The sequence below is a fragment of the Anomalospiza imberbis genome, chromosome 25 (assembly GCF_031753505.1).
Source record: "Anomalospiza imberbis isolate Cuckoo-Finch-1a 21T00152 chromosome 25, ASM3175350v1, whole genome shotgun sequence".
Lineage (NCBI taxonomy): Eukaryota > Metazoa > Chordata > Aves > Passeriformes > Viduidae > Anomalospiza > Anomalospiza imberbis.
In genome coordinates, this window is record NC_089705.1 from 3348234 (window position 1) to 3369496 (window position 21263).

Genomic DNA, 21263 nt, shown 5'->3' on the forward strand with positions numbered 1-21263 from the left:
ATTAATAATGTCAGATGTTTGAATTTAAAAATGTTTATTAGTTATTGCTTTGAAGGTCATTAGCACGTTACCAACAAGCAAGTTCCAGACAAGTTCACTGTTCAAAGAGCTGACTGCTGAGATGGCTCTGAAGGAGGGAGCAGTAATTAGTGAAGCTCTTGAATTTCAACTCTTCAAGAGAGGAAGAAAGAACACAGTTACACTGCCTGCTGTTACTAGTAAGTGAAAACTCAAGATCGTTTTAGGAAGACAAATCTTTGTCACTAATTGCAAGTTTCTTGCTCTGACAGCTCTTCTGAGCCTGCCTTGAGGACAACAAAACAATTAATTCTTTGCTGCAATGATGCATTCAAGTTGGGCCTGAAAAACAAATGAGACAGTGAGACAAATTAGATTTCCTAACCTAAAAAATAAACCTTCAGTGCTACATTTTCTGTTGGATGTTCATAGCAAGGAGCAGAGGGATGCTGCACTGCTGCCAGGAGAGCCAGGCCAGGTTTGTTCCCCAGTAATTCCATTCTTACATGTTTTATAAATTAGTCTGTCGTTCCTGGCATGCACACTTGTTGCATTCTGAGGAGAAAAGAGCTGGCCTTGGCTCCATATGATGAGAAATTGTTTTGAATGTGAAGCATCAAGGAGGAAATTAAATAAAAGCTGTTAAAACAGTGGACTGAATTCTCTGATTTGAAGCTGGACTATCTGAGCTAAATTAAGTATTTGGCTCTCTAGCATTTGGAACATGAGTTGACTCTGGGACAAGAGTAGCTGGGAACAGCAAGTTTTGTGATTACTGAGAAAATTTGATGCCAGTAGTGGATGGATGGGAGCAGCTAAAATAACCCTCAGCAGTGGCACACACAGCTGGTCAAGTACAGGTACTTCAAGGAAGATTGGGATTCAGGGGCAACACACATCTGATCTAAGATTTTGGGTCCTAAAACATTCCAAGGCAGCCTGAAAATGTGAGTTAAAAAGTCAGATCTGCAGGAAAAGCAGCTTGCTCTAAGGGAAAAGCTTTTAGCTGTAGCCAGAAACATTTGATGCTGTTCAGGGTGACATTCTTTCCTTACTCAAAAGATGTGGGGATTTTTTTCCTTTTAAAAACAAAGCACAGAGCAGAAGCTCTGTTCTCCCCAAAGCCACATGCACAAATAATTATCCAGTCCCTGCACAGTTGTTCTTGGGTAATATTTAATGTTAAATGGTGTGTTGTGTTACTAAGGCTTTAATGAGAATTTTACCACTAGTATTTGGAATTTTGGATTTTTACTGACCTTCAGCTGCTGGTTTGTCCGTTTGAGGAACAGAACCTCTTCACTGTGTTTCTTCTCTTCTATTTCTCGCCGCTCAGTTTCTTGCCTTTCAATAGCCTCACATTTCGCTTTCTCTTCGCTCACTTGTTTTTCCAGTTTCTCCTTTTCCTCTTCCAGCTCTGCAATCTTGGAAAAGAGTACAGATGTCTCGAGTTTTGTTGCCAAACAGTCAATTTTCAGTTCAAATGAGACTGATGCCTTGAAAGGCTACCTAGAACAGAGGCTCGACAGAGTTAAAGGAATAAAGGAGGTATTTATTAAAAGGCCTTCAAAGGATAAATTTTGGGCAGCACAAGAGCCTGGCCAAGGCTACACCCAAGATGGACCCTGAGTCACGAGTTTTCACACTTTTATAAGTATTGGTCCATTTACATATTGGAGTTAATTGTCCGATTCCAGCTTCAGGTTATGAAGTCCCATCCTCCCAGTTTGCTCTCAATTTGCTGTTGTTAATACTTTTTGGGCCTGAAGCTATAATGGTGTTCTCAGGAAAGGGAAAAGGATTGTTTTGTCTAACTAAACTGTGAAGAGAACTTGCTAACACTCTATATGAAATTCAGAGTTATGTACTAATGCAGTACAGAATCTGAAAAATACAAGAGCTAAAATTTAAGGCATCAGGAGAAAGTGGTGTGTCATGCAGTCTTTAAAGCTGTAGAAGAAACTTCAGAAGTGCAGCTAAGCCTGAGGACAGCAAACTGAGTATTTTGATGGTCTTTGCTGCCATCCTGTGGAAACGGAAACAATGAGTTTAAAGATATAAAATCTGCTATTTTCACGTGCAGAAAGCTTCCGTCACAGGGCCCCAAGGCGTCACTTTAGTTTTTAGTGAAGACAAAAGATAACAGGTTTCAGTAAAATAATTGTATTATATTAGTTGGGATACTAGGAGTAATGAAACTCTGCTTTTGCATTGTTTTCAACAGTGAAAGACAAATTCAGTATCATAGTTCATACATGGCGAGCAGAGACAGTGGACTATGTTTTTAATGTAATTATTTAGAATCCGTTGTACAATGGGAAGCTTTAAAGATTTCAAGAGCACAAATTCTCTGAACACTATCAAAGAAGGAACTTGACATTAAGCACTCTTAAGGCAAACAGGAAGGTGTCAAGGTGGAAGGTGGAGGTTTGCAGTTAGCATTCTGGACAAAAACTCTACTGTGCAGACTATGGGAAAAGAAACAACTGCTTACATCCCGTGTAGCCTTTACACCCTTTTCTCCAATTCCTTCACTCTTTTCTCCAAGTGGACCTTTACACCCTTTTCTCCAAGTCCCTCATCCTTTTCTTCAAATCCCTCACTCTTTTCTCCAAGTGGGTCTTTACACAATTTTCTCCAAGTGGCCTTTACACCCTTTCTCCAAGTCCCTCACCCTTTTCCCCACGTGGTCTTTACACCCTTTTCTCCAAATCCCTCATCCTTTTCTCCAAGTCCCTCATCCTTTTCTCCAAGTGAGCCTTTACACCCTTTTCTCCAAGTCCTTCATCCTTTTCTCCAAGTGAGCCTTTACACCCTTTTCTCCAAATCCCTCATCCTTTTCTCCAAGTGAGCCTTTACACCCTTTTCTCCAAGTCCCTCATCCTTTTCTCCAAGTGGCCCTTACACCCTTTTCTCCAATTCCCTCATCCTTTTCTCCAAGTGGTCTTTACACCCTTTTCTCCAAGTCCTTCATCCTTTTCTCCATGTGGTCTTTACACCCTTTTCTCCAGGTCCCTCACCCTTTTCCCCACGTGGTCTTTACACCCTTTTCTCCAAATCCCTCATCCTTTTCTCCAAGTGAGCCTTTACACCCTTTTCTCCAAATCCCTCATCCTTTTCTCCAAGTGGCCTTTACACCCTTTTCTCCAAATTCCTCATCCTTTTCTCCAAATGAGCCTTTACACCCTTTTCTCCAAGTCCTTCATCCTTTTCTCCATGTGGTCTTTACACCCTTTTCTCCAGGTCCCTCACCCTTTTCCCCACGTGGTCTTTACACCCTTTTCTCCAAATCCCTCATCCTTTTCTCCAAGTCCCTCATCCTTTTCTCCAAGTGAGCCTTTACACCCTTTTCTCCAAGTCCTTCATCCTTTTCTCCAAGTGAGCCTTTACACCCTTTTCTCCAAGTCCTTCATCCTTTTCTCCAAGTGGCCCTTACACCCTTTTCTCCAATTCCCTCACCCTTTTCTCCAGGTGGCCTTTACACCTTTTTCCCCAGGTCCCTCACCCTTTTCTCCAGGTGGGCCTTGCCCTGCTCGGCCTGCAGCGCCTTGCGCACGCCGAAGGCCACGCTGCTCTCGTAGAGCGCCTGGTAGGCGGCCAGCGTCAGCCGCAGCTCGTCCCGCACCCGCAGCAGCAGCAGCCCCCGCTCCGCGCAGCTCACCGTGGTCTGCCGGATCAGCTCATCTGCAAAGGAGGAACACAGGCTGCAGTGCCTTTGTCTGGGACACGGCTGCTCCTCTCACCCGTGGCAGCAGCTCTGTGGCCACAGAGAGAGACACAACTTTCCCAGGGATCGTTCAGGGAAAGGCTGTGAGAAGATCAGAGAAAAGAATGAGAAACGGTTCTTAACTTGCTGCACCTGGTGTTGTGAACACGTGGAATGTGTTAGGGAGATGTGTCTACCAAAGAGTGGTTTCATAATTAGCCAATGGTGATGGTGTTTTAAGTAAAGGACCACCAATTAGGTCCACCTGTAGCGAACTGGGGTCTAAAAAATCAATGGGTTTCTTAATAAAGTAAATTATCAGCCTTCTGTAAAATGCATGGAGTTTATGTCACTACTTACCCTGCTGGGGACCCGTTGCACTGACACTCACCCACTCACTGTGCCACACAACCAGGGACACAGAATCACAGAATTGCCAGGTTGGAAGAGACCTTCAGGATCATCGAGTCCAACCCAGCGCTAACACAATCTCAACTAGACCATGGCACCGACTGCCACACCCAATCTTTTTTTAAACACACCAGGGAAGGTGACTCTACCACCTCCCTGGGCAAACCATTCCAGTACTTCATCACCCTTTCTGTAAAAAACGTTTTCCTAATATTCAACCGGTATTTCCCTTGGTACAGCTCAAGACTGCTAATAATAATTGTCCCTATTATATGGCGGTGTAAAATAGGGTTCTGGAAGGGTAAATGTGGCCCTGAAGGGTCAGTGGGGTCCTGAGATGTAAATGGGGTCAAGGAAGAGTAAAGAGGGTTGTCAGAGAATAAATGGGGTCCTGGAAGAGTAAAGACTGTTTTCAAAGACTAAATGGGGTTCTGGAGGGGTAAATGGGGTCCTGAGGGGAAAATGAAGTCCTGGAAGTGATGCTTAAAGCTTTAGCTTTTATATAGAAGGGTAAAGAGGGTTCTGAGGGAATAGAGAGGGTCCTGGAAAGGTAAATGCGGGCCTTTGGGGTAAATGGGCCCACATTTAGGACATGGCATGTCCTAGAGACAGTAATAATTGATTTGTTTTGTTACATTGCAGCTGTACATGGAGCGCAGCAGGTAAAAGCAGAGTGGTGGTGCAGCTCTTCAGGTAATGCCAGTGATGCTGATCCCCTAAAGCTGCAACAGCGAGCACTTAAAAACGTGTAATGACTTGTTGCAGTCATGGGGGAGCCTCAGAGGACCCTGCTCTCCAACCCGCGGCCACCCCTCGCCTTGGGGAGACCAGCACTGTGCCATTAGAGTGTGCAACACTCACACGGCTTTAATTAACTTTAAACAAACTTGGCTGAAGTGCAGCTAGGAGGATAACCAAGAGGCTTTCAAGCCGTTTTTCAGGCGCAGGCATCTCCTGCCAGGCTGTCCTGGGAGCTGTGCGCTCGGGCGGGCACTGACCGAAGCACTGCGTGTAGAGCTCCCTGCGCACGGGGCACAGCCCGGTCTCCCGCGCCTGCCGCTGCTGCAGCTGCCGGTCCAGCTGCTCCTGCAGCTGCAGCACGTCCCGGCGGGTGCTGGGCGCGGTGGACACCTCCTGCACCCAGAGCTTCTGCGCCTCCTCCCACTCCCTGCCAGAGAAGCACCGGCCGTTACCGGAGTCACCGGGCGCCCCGCGGGCACCGCCGGCCCCGGCCCGGCCCCGCTCACCGCGGCGGCAGGATGGCGTTCAGGAGCTCCCGCGGCTGCTGCGTGGAGGAGAAGCCGGCGGGGGTGCGCGGAGGCTGACTCTGCGGGAACACGAGAGGACAGCGCCGTAGGAGCGGCCAGGAGACCGCGGTACCCTCGGCGCCCGGCCGGCTGCGCCCCGGCGGTGCGCGGTACCCCCTGCGTGCCCCCCGCCGCCGCTCACCCCCGCGGAGGCCCTGTCTCCTCGGCGGGACACCAGCACGGGCGGGCAGTACCGCAGCAGCGACTCCGGCGGCGCCGCCATGGCGGCCGCGGCCCTGTCACCATGGCGACCGCGCCGCCGGCCCCGCGCAGGCGCAGCAACGCCCGGGCGGAAGCGCCGGCGGGCGGAAGTGTCGCGGGCCGGAAGCGGCGGCACTTCCGTCGGGACGGGCGCCATGGAGGCGGCGGCGGAGGAGCGGCGGAGAGAACGGCGGCGGCGGCGGGAGGCGGCGGTGGTGGTGAAGGCCGAGCGGCGGAGCCCCCGGCGCAGTCCGTCGCCGCCGAGCGAGGAGCGGCGGGGCCCGGCAGGGCCGCGCGCGGGCAGCCGCGGCAGCAGGTAGGGAGGCCCAGCCGCTCGGCCCCACGCTCGGCCCGGCCCCGCCGCTCAACCCCTCCCGTTGTTCCCCAGGTCGCCCCGGCGGAGGAGCAGGTCCGGACGGAGGAGCCGCTCGCCGCGAGGCAGGAGGAGCCGTAGCCACAGCCCGCACCACGGCGCCGTGAGGGTAAAGCAGGTAAGTGGGGCTCTCGGTAGAGCGGGGCCCCGCGGACGCGGTACCCAGAGACTCGGCCGTGGCGGGTACAGACGGCGCCTCTTCACTTATCGGTTCTGAGTGTGCCCTGCATCGTGTCCCATGAGCAGAGGGAGGATCTGGGCGAGTCAGGAGCTCCCGCTGCCCAGCTCAGGCTGTGCCAGCCGTGGCTGGAGCTCCTGTTGGAGCCATGCCTGTGCCACAGCTCAGGCGCCCCTGGGAGCTGCGTCCTTTCCCCAGAGCAGGCTACACTGCCTGTTCCTGGTGCTTTATTCGATGCGAATTGTGGGAACCCAAGCAGTCTGGCAAGGAAATCTGTTCCACGCCGTGTCAGAGCGTATGTGTTTTCCCAGTGTGTGGGGTTGGGATTTTCTGAAAGGCCGAGGCTGACGTGCTGCTCTTTGATCCTGATCGACCCTTCCAGGAGCGGGAAGATCACGGCCGCAGGGGCATTGAGGAGCGGAAGCAGAGGCACCCAGCAGAGCAGGAGCACCGGCGGGACCGGGACAGGAGCGGGGACTGGCACAAGGACCATGCAGACAGAAGGAAGAACCCCGGTGACCGGCCGGGAGCTCGCGGCCACGAGCGGGAGGCGCAGAACCTGCGTGAGCAGCAGGCAGAGAGGGAGCTCTACAACGAGAGGAGGCGGGAGCACCGGCAGGGCGCCGAGGGCGGCGGCGAGCAGAACGCAGAGCCCTGGCAGGCGGAGAGCAAGCCCAAAGAAAAACCCGCCGCCAACAAGGAGAAGCCGAGCTTCGAGCTGTCGGGGGCGCTGCTGGAGGACACCAACACCTTCCGGGGCGTGGTGATCAAGTACAGCGAGCCCCCCGAGGCGCGCATCCCCAAGACGCGCTGGCGTCTGTACCCCTTCAAGAACGACGAGTTCCTGCCCGTGATGTACATCCACAGGCAGAGCGCCTACCTGCTGGGCCGGCACCGCCGCATCGCCGACATCCCCATCGACCACCCCTCCTGCTCCAAGCAGCACGCCGTCTTCCAGTACCGGTGAGAGCCTGGCAGGAGTTCTGGAGGAGTTTGAGATGGCTTTTGAGTTGGTTTTGATGATGCAGTTTGCTTTTTAATTTCTTTACGTAAGTAAGAAAAGTGAGTTTAGTTCGCATTTCTACAGTATGGGTTAAAAAGTTACAAGACATTTAGGTTAAAAAGGTTACCGTCTTCCAGTACCGGTGAGAGCCTGGCAGGAGTTCTGAAGGAGTTTGAGATGGTTTTTGAGTTGGTTTTGATGATGCAGTTTGTGGGGTTTTTTTTTTAATGTAAGCAAGAAGAGTGAGTTTAGTTCACGTTTTTTACAGTATGGGTTAAAACGTTAAAAGACTTAGGTTAAAAAGTTACAAGACTCTTAGGTTAAAAAGTTTACCATCTTCCAGCACTGGTGAGAGCCTGGCAGGAGTTCTGGAGGAGTTTGAGATGGCTTTTGAGTTGGTTTTGATAATGCAGTTTGATTTTTAATTTCTTTACGTAAGTAAGAAAAGTGAGTTTAGTTCCCGTTTTTACAGTATGGGTTAAAAAGTTACAAGACTCTTAGGTTAAAAAGTTTACCATCTTCCAGCACTGGTGAGAGGCTGGGAGGAGTTCTGGAGGAGTTTGAGATGGTTTTTGAGTTGGTTTTGATAATGCAGTTTGCTTTTTAATTTCCTTACGTAAGTAAGAAAAGTGAGTTTAGTTCGCATTTCTACAGTATGGGTTAAAAAGTTACAAGACATTTAGGTTAAAAAGGTTACCGTCTTCCAGTACCTGTGAGAGCCTGGCAGGAGTTCTGGAGGAGTTTGAGATGGTTTTTGAGTTCGTTTTGATGATGCAGTTTGTGGGGTTTTTTTTAATGTAAGTAAGAAGAGTGAGTTTAGTTCACGTTTTTTACAGTACGGGTTAAAACGTTAAAAGACTTAGGTTAAAAAGTTACAAGACTCTTAGGTTAAAAAGTTTACCATCTTCCAGCACTGGTGAGAGCCTGGCAGGAGTTCTGGAGGAGTTTGAGATGGTTTTTGAGTTGGTTTTGATGATGCAGTTTGCTTTTTAATTTCTTTACGTAAGTAAGAAAAGTGAGTTTAGTTTGCATTTCTACAGTATGGGTTAAAAAGTTACAAGACATTTAGGTTAAAAAGGTTACCGTCTTCCAGTACTGGTGAGAGCCTGGCAGGAGTTCTGAAGGAGTTTGAGATGGTTTTTGAGTTGGTTTTGATGATGCAGTTTGTGGGGTTTTTTTTTTAATGTAAGCAAGAAGAGTGAGTTTAGTTCACGTTTTTTACAGTATGGGTTAAAACGTTAAAAGACTTAGGTTAAAAAGTTACAAGACTCTTAGGTTAAAAAGTTTACCATCTTCCAGCACTGGTGAGAGCCTGGCAGGAGTTCTGGAGGAGTTTGAGATGGCTTTTGAGTTGGTTTTGATAATGCAGTTTGATTTTTAATTTCTTTACGTAAGTAAGAAAAGTGAGTTTAGTTCCCGTTTTTACAGTATGGGTTAAAAAGTTACAAGACTCTTAGGTTAAAAAGTTTACCATCTTCCAGCACTGGTGAGAGGCTGGGAGGAGTTCTGGAGGAGTTTGAGATGGTTTTTGAGTTGGTTTTGATAATGCAGTTTGCTTTTTAATTTCCTTACGTAAGTAAGAAAAGTGAGTTTAGTTCGCATTTCTACAGTATGGGTTAAAAAGTTACAAGACATTTAGGTTAAAAAGGTTACCGTCTTCCAGTACCTGTGAGAGCCTGGCAGGAGTTCTGGAGGAGTTTGAGATGGTTTTTGAGTTCGTTTTGATGATGCAGTTTGTGGGGTTTTTTTTAATGTAAGCAAGAAGAGTGAGTTTAGTTCACATTTTTACAGTATGGGTTAAAACGTTAAAAGACTCAGGTTAAAAAGTTACAAGACTCTTAAATTAAAAAGTTTACCATCTTCCAGCACTGCTGAGAGGCTGGGAGGAGTTCTGGAGGAGTTTGAGATGGTTTTTGAGTTCGTTTTGATGATGCAGTTTGTGGGGTTTTTTTTAATGTAAGTAAGAAGAGTGAGTTTAGTTTGCATTTTTACAGTATGAGTTAAAAAGTTACAAGACTTAGGTTAAAAAGGTTAAAATGTTACAAGTTTTTGAATTAGTTTTGATAATACAGTTTGCTTCTTTTTTTTTTTAAGAAAGAAAAGTGAGTTTAGTTCACACTTTTACAGTATGGGTTAAAAAATTACAAGACTCTTAGGTTAAAAATTTAAAAAGTTACAAGACTCTTAGGTTAAAAAGGTTACTGTCTTCCAGTACCCGTGAGAGCCTGGCAGGAGTTCTGAAGGAGTTTGAGGTGGTTTTTGAATTGGTTTTGATAATGATCTCTTGGAGAACATCTGTCCCAATGCAGGAGCTGCTGTGTTACATCAGCAGAGCTTTGGGAATGATGCAGCCTCTCTCAGAATCTGCTGTCTCGCAGTTTCTTGTTGCTCTCATTTGTTCAGAGGAGTGTTCACTGCACAAACCCACCTGCTGCTGGAGCACACTTTCTGCCTTGCCTGCTTTTGCAGCATGTTTGGTGGCTCAGGCAGCGCTTTTGTTCTGCAGGCTGGTGGAGTACACCCGAGCTGACGGCACCGTGGGCCGCAGGGTGAGGCCCTACATCATCGACCTGGGCTCGGGGAACGGCACCTTCCTCAACAACCAGCGCATCGAGCCCCAGCGCTACTACGAACTGAAGGAGAAGGACGTGCTCAAGTTTGGCTTCAGCAGCAGGGAGTACGTCCTGCTCCACGAGTCCTCAGATAAATCTGAGGCCAACGCCAAGGACGATGATGAGGATGAGGAGAAGGAGGAAGAGTCTGACAGTTAACGGATGAGGAAGCAGCTGGGGAGAGGCTGAGGAGAGAAACTCCTTGCAGTTGAACGGGATGGGATGTGAACACGGAGCATTGCAGCACTGATGCCTCTTGTTGCCTTAAAGTCCTTTCTCTGTTGCTGGTCTGTTCCCATAGTTTGTTTTGGGGGGCTTTGCTCGTTATTCATGTTTGATAGTTTTGCATATCAGGAAATACAGCTTTATTTTTATCTTATTTTTCTCCCAAGAAGCCGAAGAGCACCTGGATGTGAAAACTCTGGTGCTGGAAACCCTCCACAGATGTTGTCAGACTCTTCCAGCAAACACAGACAGCACCTGGAAAATTATTTTTATGACTTGTTTCGTTATAGCCCTTTGAAAATGCTACAGACTGAAAGGTTAGTTAGAGAGTACCTGATGCACGTCCTCTTCCGTAGTTTGCCAAATTCCTCTGCCTGTTGGGAGTTCTGACAGGAGAATTTACCTGGATCCCTGCTAAAATGGCAGAAATGTGGCAAAGACCCTCATGTATTTGTATGTTTTGGGTATTTAATTTGCCTCATGGTGACTGAGGGATGGGCATTTCACTGGAATTCTGCCTGGGAATCACAAGGGAATGTGAAACAGAAGTTAAACAATTCCTCGAATTTCAGGTGAGGAGACTGTGACCCAAGTTTCCTGTTCCCACACATGATGCTGAAACTGTCCTGGATCTGGAGTGTCTGGGTTGTAAGCTAGAGCCCTTATTTCTGACCCTACCCCAGGGTTTGTTTGTGTCAGACAGAAACACCTGTGACAGGGTGACATGTTTTAACCAGTTTGCACTATTTAAGTTCTCTTTTTATAAAAACTTACCAAGTCCTTTGTTGAACACAGTGAAGAAGTCGGTGTTGAGGGAGAGAAGCACCAGCCCCACTCAGTGGGAGTTGCAGAGTCTTTGGTGTCTCCTCCAACGTTGCTTTATGTTCCGTGTGTATGTCCCACACTTCACTGATTCACCTGGATGTTTGTGGTCTCACCTCTTCATCCCTGCTGTGTACAGACTGTACACAAAGGTGCTTGTACACATTGATAGTGTAAATATGGGGCATTGCTGTGGGGTTTCAGATGGGTAGGATGGGGTTTGAGCAGGAGGAGCTCCTTTATATCTGCTCCAAGGGTTTTTAAATAAATAATTTGTAAACTTAGCCATGATTGCTTTCAGTTGTAATGTTTTTCTAGTGCCCTTTTTTTATTTTTCCCTCAAAGGAAATGAAGTTTCAGTACTTGTTTCTGTAGTAAAGAAACCAAATAAGTTCAAAGCTGCATGGTTTGTATCCTAGAGAGGCTGTGAGCACAGGAGGTTTGTATTGCTCCTCTTTCGCACCTGAGTATGACCAGGCTGGCTCATTCTGTGTCCCCTGACAGGGTTCTCACAGCAATGGGAAGTGACAGAATTGCTGTACTGCAAAAGGGCAAACTGGCCCCCAGTGTCACTGCAGAGGATCGGAGTGACACAGTTTAATAGGATCATAGAAAGGTTTGGGTTGGAGGTGTCAGGAAAATTAACCCAAAAACACCAGATGTTTATGTCCAGAAAGGAGATAGAGGAGTTCTGGAACTTTATTCCAATAAAGGGAGAGGCCATGGGGCATTTCCCGTCTGGTCTCAAGTTGTTAGAGAATGCAGCCTCCTTTCTATCCCAATTTCCCAGTCACATTTCCCTCTCTCTTTCCCCACTGGCTGAGGTATTTGAGGTACAGACTTCCCAAATCACCTAATACAGACTCCCCTTTTTCCTTATGCCAATCAGTGGAATTCCTATAGAATCAATGGTTCTTCCCATTGTTTCTTTCATCTCTCAGCATCCACTTTTATTTATCAGCAGACCCACAGTAGATCTGTAAACACAAATCCCTCTCATTCCATTGGGATCAGTGAAATCCCACTGCTGCTATTACCCCTCAGTGCTAGTTTTACCTCCCTGTGGTTTGTTTGTAAAGACAAGCCCCTCATTGCTTTCAGAGGGACACTGACGACCACAGAATCGGGGACTACCTGAATATCTGAATCAGGGGCTACCTGAATATCTGAGCTGGGGGCTACCTGAATATCTGAACTGTGGGCTACCTGAATATCTGAGCTGGGGGCTACCTGAATATCTGAATCAGGGGCTACCTGAATATCTGAATGGGGGACTGTCTGAATATCTGAATCCAGGGGCTTGAGGCCCTGAGTGGCCGGCCGCCTCCAAAAAATTCGAACGGACAAGGATGTGTCCCAGACCCAACCTGCCCCCACCTCAAACCTGTGCTGCCCTGACAGTCCCAAGGGAACCCTACAAACTGACATCAGGATCCCGGGCTGCTGAGTTTGGTTTCACCAGTAGATATCTTTCATTTTTGACCCGGTCCCAGCACTCCTCCTGGGGCCTCACTCCCTGAGTGTTTTTTTGCCTCCTCCATTTCCAAACTGCGCAGTATTTCTCTGAGACCCCATCTGCCACCCGCAAGTACTCAGGGTTTTTTTTTTGGTGCCAAATGCCTCTTGGAAACTGACAGTATGAAACTTGGTTCTTGGTTTTTTCTGTGCTGGATTTCTCCTGTAGAAAGCTGCCAGCATGTAACCCTTACCACAACCACTTCGCTGGGCCCAGAAATCACAGCCTTCAGACCAGCAGTGTAGGACCCTGCCCACTGCCCCTCCACTGGCACCTTTCCAAAGCCTTCCACTACATTCCAGTAATACTCCGCATTTCCAGCGGGCAGCCTGTCTGACCCTCATCCTGACCCTAAAAGTGTGCTAAGGAATTCTAAAATAGCCCTTAGGAAGGTGTAACAATACCCTAAAAGACACCAGAAAAGTCCTAAAAAGCCTTCCAAAATCCCCTAATATTCCTAATAGTCCTGCAAAAAAACTCAAGGAAACCTGCTCAGCCTCCAAACCCTGCCTGTTGCTCTCTAGCCCACAGATGTCATCCCTACCTTTTTGCAGTGGGTCCTGTTGTGCTCTGAGGGTTCTGTCGTTGTCCTGGTGTGAGGGTCGCTGCCTTGTCCCAGCGGGAGGGTTCCGGTGTGGTCTCGCTGTTTGGGTTGCTGTGTGGTGCTGCTGCTGTCAGGGGTGAAAAGGGAAAAGGCTGTTGTTAGGGGGGCTGCTTAGGCTGAGGTTAGGGCTGGGCTCAGGGGTGGTGCACCTGTACCCTAACTTGCCTCCTAAGCTGTACCCTGTAGCCCTCATCTCCACTGCACTGCCCAGCCCTCAAGCCCTCGCCCTTTACCCCTCAAGCCCTCCCTCTGCCCCCCAGCCCTCAGGCTCTGTGTGTCACCCTCCAGCCCCCCCTTTGCCCCTCAGCTCCTGTGGGTCACCCTCAATCCCTCTCCTTTGTCCCTCAGCCCCCGTGGGTCACCCAAAATCCCTCTCCTTTGCCCCTCAGATCCCGTGGGTCACCCAAAATCCCTCTCCTTTGTCCCTCAGCCCCCGTGGGTCACCCTCAATCCCTCTCCTTTGTCCCTCAGCCCCCGTGGGTCACCCTCAATCCCTCTCCTTTGTCCCTCAGCCCCCGTGGGTCACCCAAAATCCCTCTCCTTTGTCCCTCAGCCCCCGTGGGTCACCCTCAATCCCTCTCCTTTGTCCCTCAGCCCCCGTGGGTCACCCAAAATCCCTCTCCTTTGCCCCTCACCTCCCGTGGGTCACCCTCAATCCCTCTCCTTTGTCCCTCAGCTCCCGTGGGTCACCCTTAATCCCTCTCCTTTGCCCCTCAGCCCCCAGCTTCTCTGTGTCACCCTCCAGCTGCCCCTGACCCCCTCAGCATCTCTCTGTGTCACCCACTGTCCCCTCTCCCTGTCCCTCCCTCAGCTCCCAGCCTCTGTCACCCTCAAGCCCCCACAGTGCCCCTCAGCCTCTATGTGCCGTGCCAGGAAAAGACCCTAAAAACATCAAAATTCCCTAAAAAACCCTCATCTTCAAAATGTCTTGAAACCCCCACAAAAACATAAAAATCGCCTCAGAATACCCTTAAAATACAATAAAAAATACCCTACTTTTAAAAAAGCCCTAAATATTCCTAAAAGAGCTCTAAAAATACCCCAAAAATCCTTAAAATGCCCTGATAAGACCCTAAAAATCCTAAAAGTTCCCTCAATAAACCTAAAAATACCATAGTCCTAAGAGTCCTCCACATTACCCCAATAGTCCTAAAAAAGCCCTAAATATTTTTAAATAGTCCTAGGAAAGCCCCAAGAGCACCCAAAAAATAACCCTAAAATTTCTAATTAGTACTAAGAAAGCCTTTAAAATACCCTAAAATGATCTTTTTAAAGCCCTGAAAAAGCCCTAAAAGTATCCTAAATATTCCCAGAAAAATCCTAAAAAGCTCCCGTCGAAAAAAAAACCTAAAATAGCCTTTAAATGCCCAAAAAAAAAAAAAAAAACCCTAAAAAAGCACTCAGCCCCCAAGCTCTACCAGTCACTCTCTAGCCAGCAAGCATCATCCCTGCCTTTTAATTAGGCTCACTGCCTGCAGCTGCTGTTGGGGAAAACTGGTGTTCTAGGGGTGCTGTTTAGGGTGAGCTTAGGGTTGGGCTGAGGGCTGCTGCTGTACCCTAACCCTTCCTGGTACCCTGTGTCCTGTCCTTCCTACCCCTAACCCTCAGTGTCAGCTCTCCACCTGTCAAGTCCCCCCCTCTTTGCCCCTCAGCCCACAATGTCTGTGTGTCACCCCAAGCCCCCGACACTGTCCCGTGGCCCCCTAACCTCCACCGTGCACACTCCACCTGGGTAGGGGTGGTTTTAAAAGTGAGGTTAAGGGTGGTGTGAGGGCTGATAAACCTGTCACCCTCAGACACCCCCCACTTTGTCCCTCAAGGCAGCCCCTGCCACTCAGCCTCCTTGTGTCACCCTCAAGTTCCCACCGCAGCCTCTCAGCGTCTCTGTGCCACCCTGGAGCCCCCCTTTTTACTCCTAAAGACCCCTTCTGCCTCTCAGCTGCCCCCACGTTCTGTGTCACCTCCAGCCCCCTCCCCTCAGCCCCAGGTGCCTTTGTGACACAGCACAGCACACAGATGTGGTCCCTGCCTGTTTTATTTGGGTGTTGTCCTGCTGTGAGGGCCGCACTATCCCCACGAGTCCAGGCTCCCAAGTGCTGCTGCAGGGAGTCGCAGGTGGGCAGTGGGGAGTGAGGGGTGGAGAAGGGGCCAGCTGGGGAGGGGTGAAGGGAGGAGAGAGGGTGGGGAAGGGGCGGGCTGGAAGTACAGGTAGTGGTGAGGGGTGGAGACGGGGACACAGCAGAACAGGGCTGAGGGGAGGAGGGGAGGGGGCACCCCACACATCCCAGAACAAAGCTGCAGCACAATACAATTCGGAATGCCGGGGCAATGTAGAACATCTGCTGCAAACTGACATCAGGAACCTGGACTGGCCACTTGTCTTTCCCAGGGAAAACAGCCGGTCTTTGTCTCCAGGGGCTGTGGCCCTGAGTGGCCGGCTGCCTCCAAAAAATCCAAACAATCAAGGATATGTCCCAGACCCAACCTGCCCCCACCTCAAACCTGTGCTGCCCTGACAGTCCCAAGGGAACCCTACAAAGTGACATCAGCAACCTGGGCTGGCCACTTTTTTTTTACCCAGGGAAAACAGGCGTATTTCCGCAGGCAGCCTTTGTACCTCAGCAGCTCTTCCCGGACAGCGAGTCTTGTCCTGACTCCCCGGACGGCGAGTCTTGCTCTGACCCAGGCTCGAGACGACTCCTTATGCCAGCATCGAGTCGAAATTTTAGCCCTCCAAACGCTGCTTATTCGGTGCTACCGGTCCCACCGTCCTGGTCCACGAGGCACCGAGACCCCTGAGGGTCGCAAGGGTTCCTGTTCGGGTGCCAAATATTGCCGTGGACGGTGAGGGAAGACAAGTACACAACCAATATGATTGATAAGCAAGATCCAGTTTATTCAGAGATCCAGTCAGTTTATATAGTCTTTTGCAAGCAATATCAGCAATCAAGCTCTCGTTGGTCAATTTATAAAGGTTCATTGTTCTATGTTCTTCTACCTGCGGTTTCAGCTGTAGCTAAGTTTTTCATCTGCTAGCTTTTTACTTTGCTAAGTACATCTTGTTTTACATCCTGTTCTCGTACAGCTCATATCTCAAGGATATTCTGCCTTTTGCTATCTGTACATGCACAGTGTGCTGTTCACAGGCCAGTGCTGTTTCCCAGGCCAGTTTCCCAGGCCAGAGCTCCTCCCGGGCACAGAGCTCAGGTCTGGGGTCTCAAACAGAGGATTGATGGAATAACTGTTCCATCGATCCATGACCCTGTTCTTGCAGCCATTCCCCAACAATTCCCCCGTTTTTCTTTTGTGCAAGCATTGTTTGATTGGTAACAGATGAAGCAATTTGATGCATAACTCTCTGCAAGCAAGCACAAATACCTGGCAATAAACATACAAACAGCAAAATCACTAAACTGAGCATAATCAAATATTGAATAACAGAACGAAACCATGGTCCCAGGCCCAATGATTTTAGCCAGTCATCTAATCCAAATCCATCTGCTTGTTGTAACTGAGTAGTAAGCCTATGCAATTCACTGATTTGCTTATGTATTGATTTTGAAGGATCAGACAAATGCATGCAACACATACCTTCAAAATCTTCACAACCATGTCCCTGAGCCAATAGTAAAAAATCAATAGCAGCACGATTTTGTAAAGTAGCGTGCCTAACAGAGTCAACATCCAGCAAAAGATTAGACAGTGCAGCAGATGTAGCATTAGTCTGTTTGGCAAGCCAGCAACCTAATCTCTTCAGTGTAGCTTGTGCCTTCGCTGCTGCAGCGCCAGGAACAAAAACAGACACAGTTACAATTGCTCCTGGGGACCAAAACTTTATATAATCTCTGCAGTCACTCTGAAATGCATGGGTCATCCTTTTTTGTCTATGATGTCGGGATACTTTTAATATCATAGACATATTTGGTGTCAATAAAGACAGTCATCCAGTAGTGCAGGGACCTCCTTTAAGTCTAGAAGAGATACCAGACCAAGCACGATCTCCACACATGAGAAAATACCCAGTAGGTAGCTGCAGTGGAGATGTAGAGGAAACTGAGACATGTGCTGAAGTGTAATTACACCAATAAGAGGAATTTCTATATATTGGAAGGCTGGAATTTGCTGAAATCGAACACCTGCTGTTAGGATTCTGTTGCTGTACACTAGTCCAATTAAAAACAATGCATGCATCAGCCTTAACTGATCCCAAAAGCTTTAACTCCTGTGGCTCAAGAGGAGCAAGAGGAAGGTAAGGAACCCAAGAATCCCAGTTATCCACATTATATTGAGGCTGTGTTACCTTACAGGTTGATATCTTCTGAGGGCAAGGCCAATTTTCGACAGGTACCCCTACTAGGCAGGTAGAAAATGGATTTCCAGCTGAGGATAAAGACAGACAGATAGTACTCTGGTTTGTCAAATTAGCCAAAGTGACACATATGTTTGTTTTTGGTTCTGCAGGAGCCGAAGCATCAGCATACAGCAAAATTAACAATAGCAAAATCAAAGGTATCATTCTGTCTAGAAATAGTGTCTTCCCTCTAGGTTATGTTTAGAACATAAGTGTTTATATTGACAAGACTCTAGTTTAGCTTGCACAAATAATTTTGTTAAGCGAAGCAATCTAATCAATCTAAATGCCAAATAGGCTAATTCTTTTTCTTCTAGATTTTACCACAGAGCATACAGTTGTGCTTGTGTAGCACCAGATTTAGCCACTGCTGAATGGCTCTAACTGGATTAACACGATGTAGAGGTGTCCAGCATTCTATACACCCTTGAAGTATACGGAAATCTCCTCTACCTTGAACTATTCTATTGCAACCTCCACATGTAATTACAAGTGATGTACAACCCCCTGAGCACCCCCACAAGTTACATCTGTTATCATTTTTTTCTCTGTCGCCAAAGGTAATTTAATTTTGAGGCTATTAAAGTTGTATCAGGGTTAGTCCAATGAATATTAGTCTTTAAAACATCATTTAGTTCCTGACAAATAGGCTCAAGCCGTAGTTGTCGTCGGTGGAGCCTTCGTTCATCGGCGGAGGTGTCAGCAGTGGCTGTGGAGGTGTTGGTGGTGGCCGTGTTGTAGCTGGACGTGTCCACTTGCTAGGAACCCACAAGGGACCCCCTCAACTCCAGCAATCATAGGAGAAAGTGACCAAGAGGGAGGCCAACAGTCCTTGCTGATGATAGTGATGTCTGCTCCAGTATTGAGGAGTGCCATTAGCTGCAGCTTTTGATGACCATTCTCCAAAATAACAGGAGCTTTGGGTCGCTCCTCCATGGGAAGACAAGGAAGTGCCATACCTCCCATAGATCCAAATCCTGCCGACCCCTGTTGTTGATGTGTGGTGGTCGAGGCAGCTTCTGTCAACTTTAATGTAGGCACTAGCTGAGCGATTTTACTGCCCTTAGAAATAAACAAAGGAGGATAAAATGTCAGAGCAACAATAAGAATTTCACCTGTAAAATCAGCATCAATAACACCAGGTAACACAAAAAGACCCCTCAAACCAGCAGATGATCGACCTAAAAGAAGAGCACCACAAGGTTTATCTTTGTGCATTACCGGCCCCTTGACCCCAGCAGGGATTTTTACAGGCTTTTGATCAATCAGGGTAATGTTTATTGTGGTTGCCAGGTCCAGGCTGAGGCACCCTCTTGTGGCTGGCTGGAGAGAGCTGGCTGGTTGTAGTTGTCTGGAGCGTTCCATACGGGAGCCGCCGTTGGGATCTTTGCGCCGCGGCCCTTCGCGCTCTGATTTGCGTTTCCCAATCGCCTACAAACTTCAGTGGAATGAGAGTTCACAGAACACTTGTTACACCATACTGTCCCTTCTCTGCAGTTGCGACGAAAATGTCCCATTTTCCCACACCGGCAACACTTTATACAAGGTTGTTGCTTAAACTTATTTGTCGGCTGTAACAGAGTCAGAGCAGCAAAGGCTTGTGTTTGGGCTTGCACCAAATCTTTCCCTACATCCCTGAGTGCTTCTACTAACATTGCCTGAGAACCTGCAGGAACCCTCGACATTCTTTCTAGCATTTCCTCCACTGTAGCATCAATGCTCATTGTTTTAAGAATACTTCTAGTAGAGGCATTACAATTTTCTAAAACACGCTGTCGTAATAGAGCTCTCTTCATAAAATCCTGTACATCAGCTAAATTGATAGCCTCAGTCACTTGATCCACAAAGGAAGTAAAAAGCTTATCTCTGCCTTGCTTAATAGACATATAAGAAGGAGATATGATTTTATCTTAACCCTGGAGACTGCTTCTTTAGCCAGTCGCATAGCAGCCTTTAATACTTCAGCCCCTACCTGTGCCTGCATTTCAATCGTAGTGAACTGCCCAACATTTATTAATTGCTCAACAGTTACCCCAAATAAAGGGTCATTCTGCTGTCGTGGAGTTTCAGCAAAACGATTACATAACTCATGCAAATGAGCTTGCCACAGCATCAACTGAGACTGTGTTATAATCATTCTCATGATACCCTTAATATCTTCTGGAAGAAGCAAACCTGAGCCCCATATGTAATTAAGCATTTGCTTTGCAGGTTCCCCGTGTATTCCACATTCATTAACTGTGGCTCTCAATTGTGAAAGCAATTTCCAATCCACAGGATGATAATTGGTTGTTTCTCCCCCTCCTGCATTCGGCGTATAAACAACAGGAAAAGCTTGGCAATCTATGTCAGAAATAGCAGAACACATGTCATAATCTTTATTACTTATTGCTTCTTTTTGGGTCCTTAACCAATCTATTCTGGGTATTGCTGGTAACTTTTTAGGATGTTCTTGCTTAAAAGAATCACCAGCAGATGTCACTAAAACTTTTTTGTGACTGTTCTGAACAGTTTCATCCTGTAGCTGCTTTCTTTTACCCTCTGGGAATCTTTCATTATTTATTACTGATTGTTCATTCCCGGGGAGGGGATCTGTCGCTGACTGAGCAGCATTAAAGGCAGGATTAAGAGCAGGAGGAGCAGTAGGTTGTTTATCACTCGATCTGCTCTTAATTTCAATAATATTTCCTACTGGAGGACTAGGATTGTAATCAACCCCTAAAGAATGCGTTCCTGGTTTAACCCCTTCTAAAGTGGCAGTAGCAACAGCAGCAACTTTCTTTTCTGCCTGATACCTCTGCAAACAATTTAAGACCGAGTGCCACGAACTCATTAACTTTTGAGCAACCTTGTCATCATCAATCAGCTTAAACCAAAGAATATTCCCTAATTCACACCACTCATTTACATCAAAGAGATCCCCCCAAGGCTTTAAATAAGCCCTGAGCCCGACCATAGGTGTTCAAAGCCTGCGGATCTTTATCTAAATCTATATCAGCTAAATCAGGTTTCTTTAAGAAACTAGTAAGTAATTGAAGAGCTACTTCACTTTCCACAATCTGACCCTTAAGTGCAGCCTTTGTACCTCAGCAGCTCTTCCCGGACAGCGAGTCTTGTCCTGACTCCCCGGACGGCGAGTCTTGCTCTGACCAAGGCTCGAGACGACTCCTTATGCCAGCATCGAGTCGAACTTTTAGCCCTCCAAACGCTGCTTATTCGGTGCTATCGGCACCGAGACCCCTGAGGGTCGCAAGGGTCCCTGTTCGGGCGCCAAATATTGCTGCGGGCAGTGAGGGAAGACAAGCACACAACCAATATGATTGATAAGCAAGCTCCAGTTTATTCAGAGATCCAGTCAGTTTATATAGTCTTTTGCAAGCAATATCAGCAATCAAGCTCTCGTTGGTCAATTTATAAAGGTTCATTGTTCTATGTTCTTCTACCTGCGGTTTCAGCTGTAGCTAAGTTTTTCATCTGCTAGCTTTTTACTTTGCTAAGTACATCTTGTTTTACATCCTGTTCTTGTACAACTCATATCTCAAGGATATTCTGCCTTTTGCTATCTGTACATGCACAGCGTACTGTTCACAGGCCAGTGCTGTTTCCCAGGCCAGTTTCCCAGGCCAGAGCTCCTCCCGGGCACAGAGCTCAGGTCTGGGGTCTCAAACAGAGGATTGATGGAATAACTGTTCCATCGATCCATGACCCTGTTCTTGCAGCCATTCCCCAACACAGGCGTTGTATGTCTCCAGGGGCTGTGGCCCTGAGTGGCCGGACGCCTCCAAAAAATCCGAACAAACAAGGATGTGTCCCAGACCCAACCTGCCCCCACCTCAAACCTGTGCTGCCCTGACAGTCCCAAGGGAACCCTAAAACTGACATCAGCAACCTGGGCTGGCCACTTTTCTTTCCCAGGGAAAAGGACCGGACTCCCTG

General features: G+C 47.9%; 3 protein-coding genes across 3 annotated transcripts in view; 1 reads left to right on the forward strand and 2 right to left on the reverse strand.

Moving 5' to 3' along the window:
- The window catches only part of CDCA8 (cell division cycle associated 8), a 438802-nt gene that overhangs the window by 107697 nt on the left and 309842 nt on the right, over positions 1-21263 (reverse strand). The window lies entirely within an intron of this gene.
- Positions 18-5695, reverse strand: DNALI1 (dynein axonemal light intermediate chain 1). Its single transcript, XM_068172656.1, has 6 exons — positions 5585-5695; positions 5383-5462; positions 5134-5303; positions 3524-3702; positions 1278-1442; positions 18-360 (listed from the first exon to the last, which is right to left on the reverse strand). Exons 1-6 carry the CDS (start codon positions 5663-5665, stop codon positions 325-327), a joined length of 711 nt encoding a protein of 236 aa, XP_068028757.1. The 5' UTR covers positions 5666-5695; the 3' UTR covers positions 18-324.
- On the forward strand, positions 5664-11140 carry SNIP1 (Smad nuclear interacting protein 1). Its single transcript, XM_068172658.1, has 4 exons — positions 5664-5959; positions 6032-6134; positions 6577-7157; positions 9704-11140. Exons 1-4 carry the CDS (start codon positions 5664-5666, stop codon positions 9966-9968), a joined length of 1245 nt encoding a protein of 414 aa, XP_068028759.1. The 3' UTR covers positions 9969-11140.

What these genes read in the sequence shown, in the direction of transcription:
- SNIP1 (XM_068172658.1), top strand. Translation starts at nt 5,664, where the DNA reads ATGGCGGCCGCGGCCCTGTCACCATGGCGACCGCGCCGCCGGCCCCGC. An exon ending in GCGGGCAGCCGCGGCAGCAG is followed by an intron (nt 5,960 to 6,031) that starts GTAGGGAGGCCC and finishes GTTGTTCCCCAG; the next exon opens with GTCGCCCCGGCGGAGGAGCA. An exon ending in CACGCCGTCTTCCAGTACCG is followed by an intron (nt 7,158 to 9,703) that starts GTGAGAGCCTGG and finishes TTTGTTCTGCAG; the next exon opens with GCTGGTGGAGTACACCCGAG.
- DNALI1 (XM_068172656.1), bottom strand. Translation starts at nt 5,665, where the DNA reads ATGGCGGCGCCGCCGGAGTCGCTGCTGCGGTACTGCCCGCCCGTGCTG. An exon ending in GAGACAGGGCCTCCGCGGGG is followed by an intron (nt 5,463 to 5,584) that starts GTGAGCGGCGGC and finishes GTGTTCCCGCAG; the next exon opens with AGTCAGCCTCCGCGCACCCC. An exon ending in GCTCTACACGCAGTGCTTCG is followed by an intron (nt 3,703 to 5,133) that starts GTCAGTGCCCGC and finishes CCTCCTTTGCAG; the next exon opens with ATGAGCTGATCCGGCAGACC.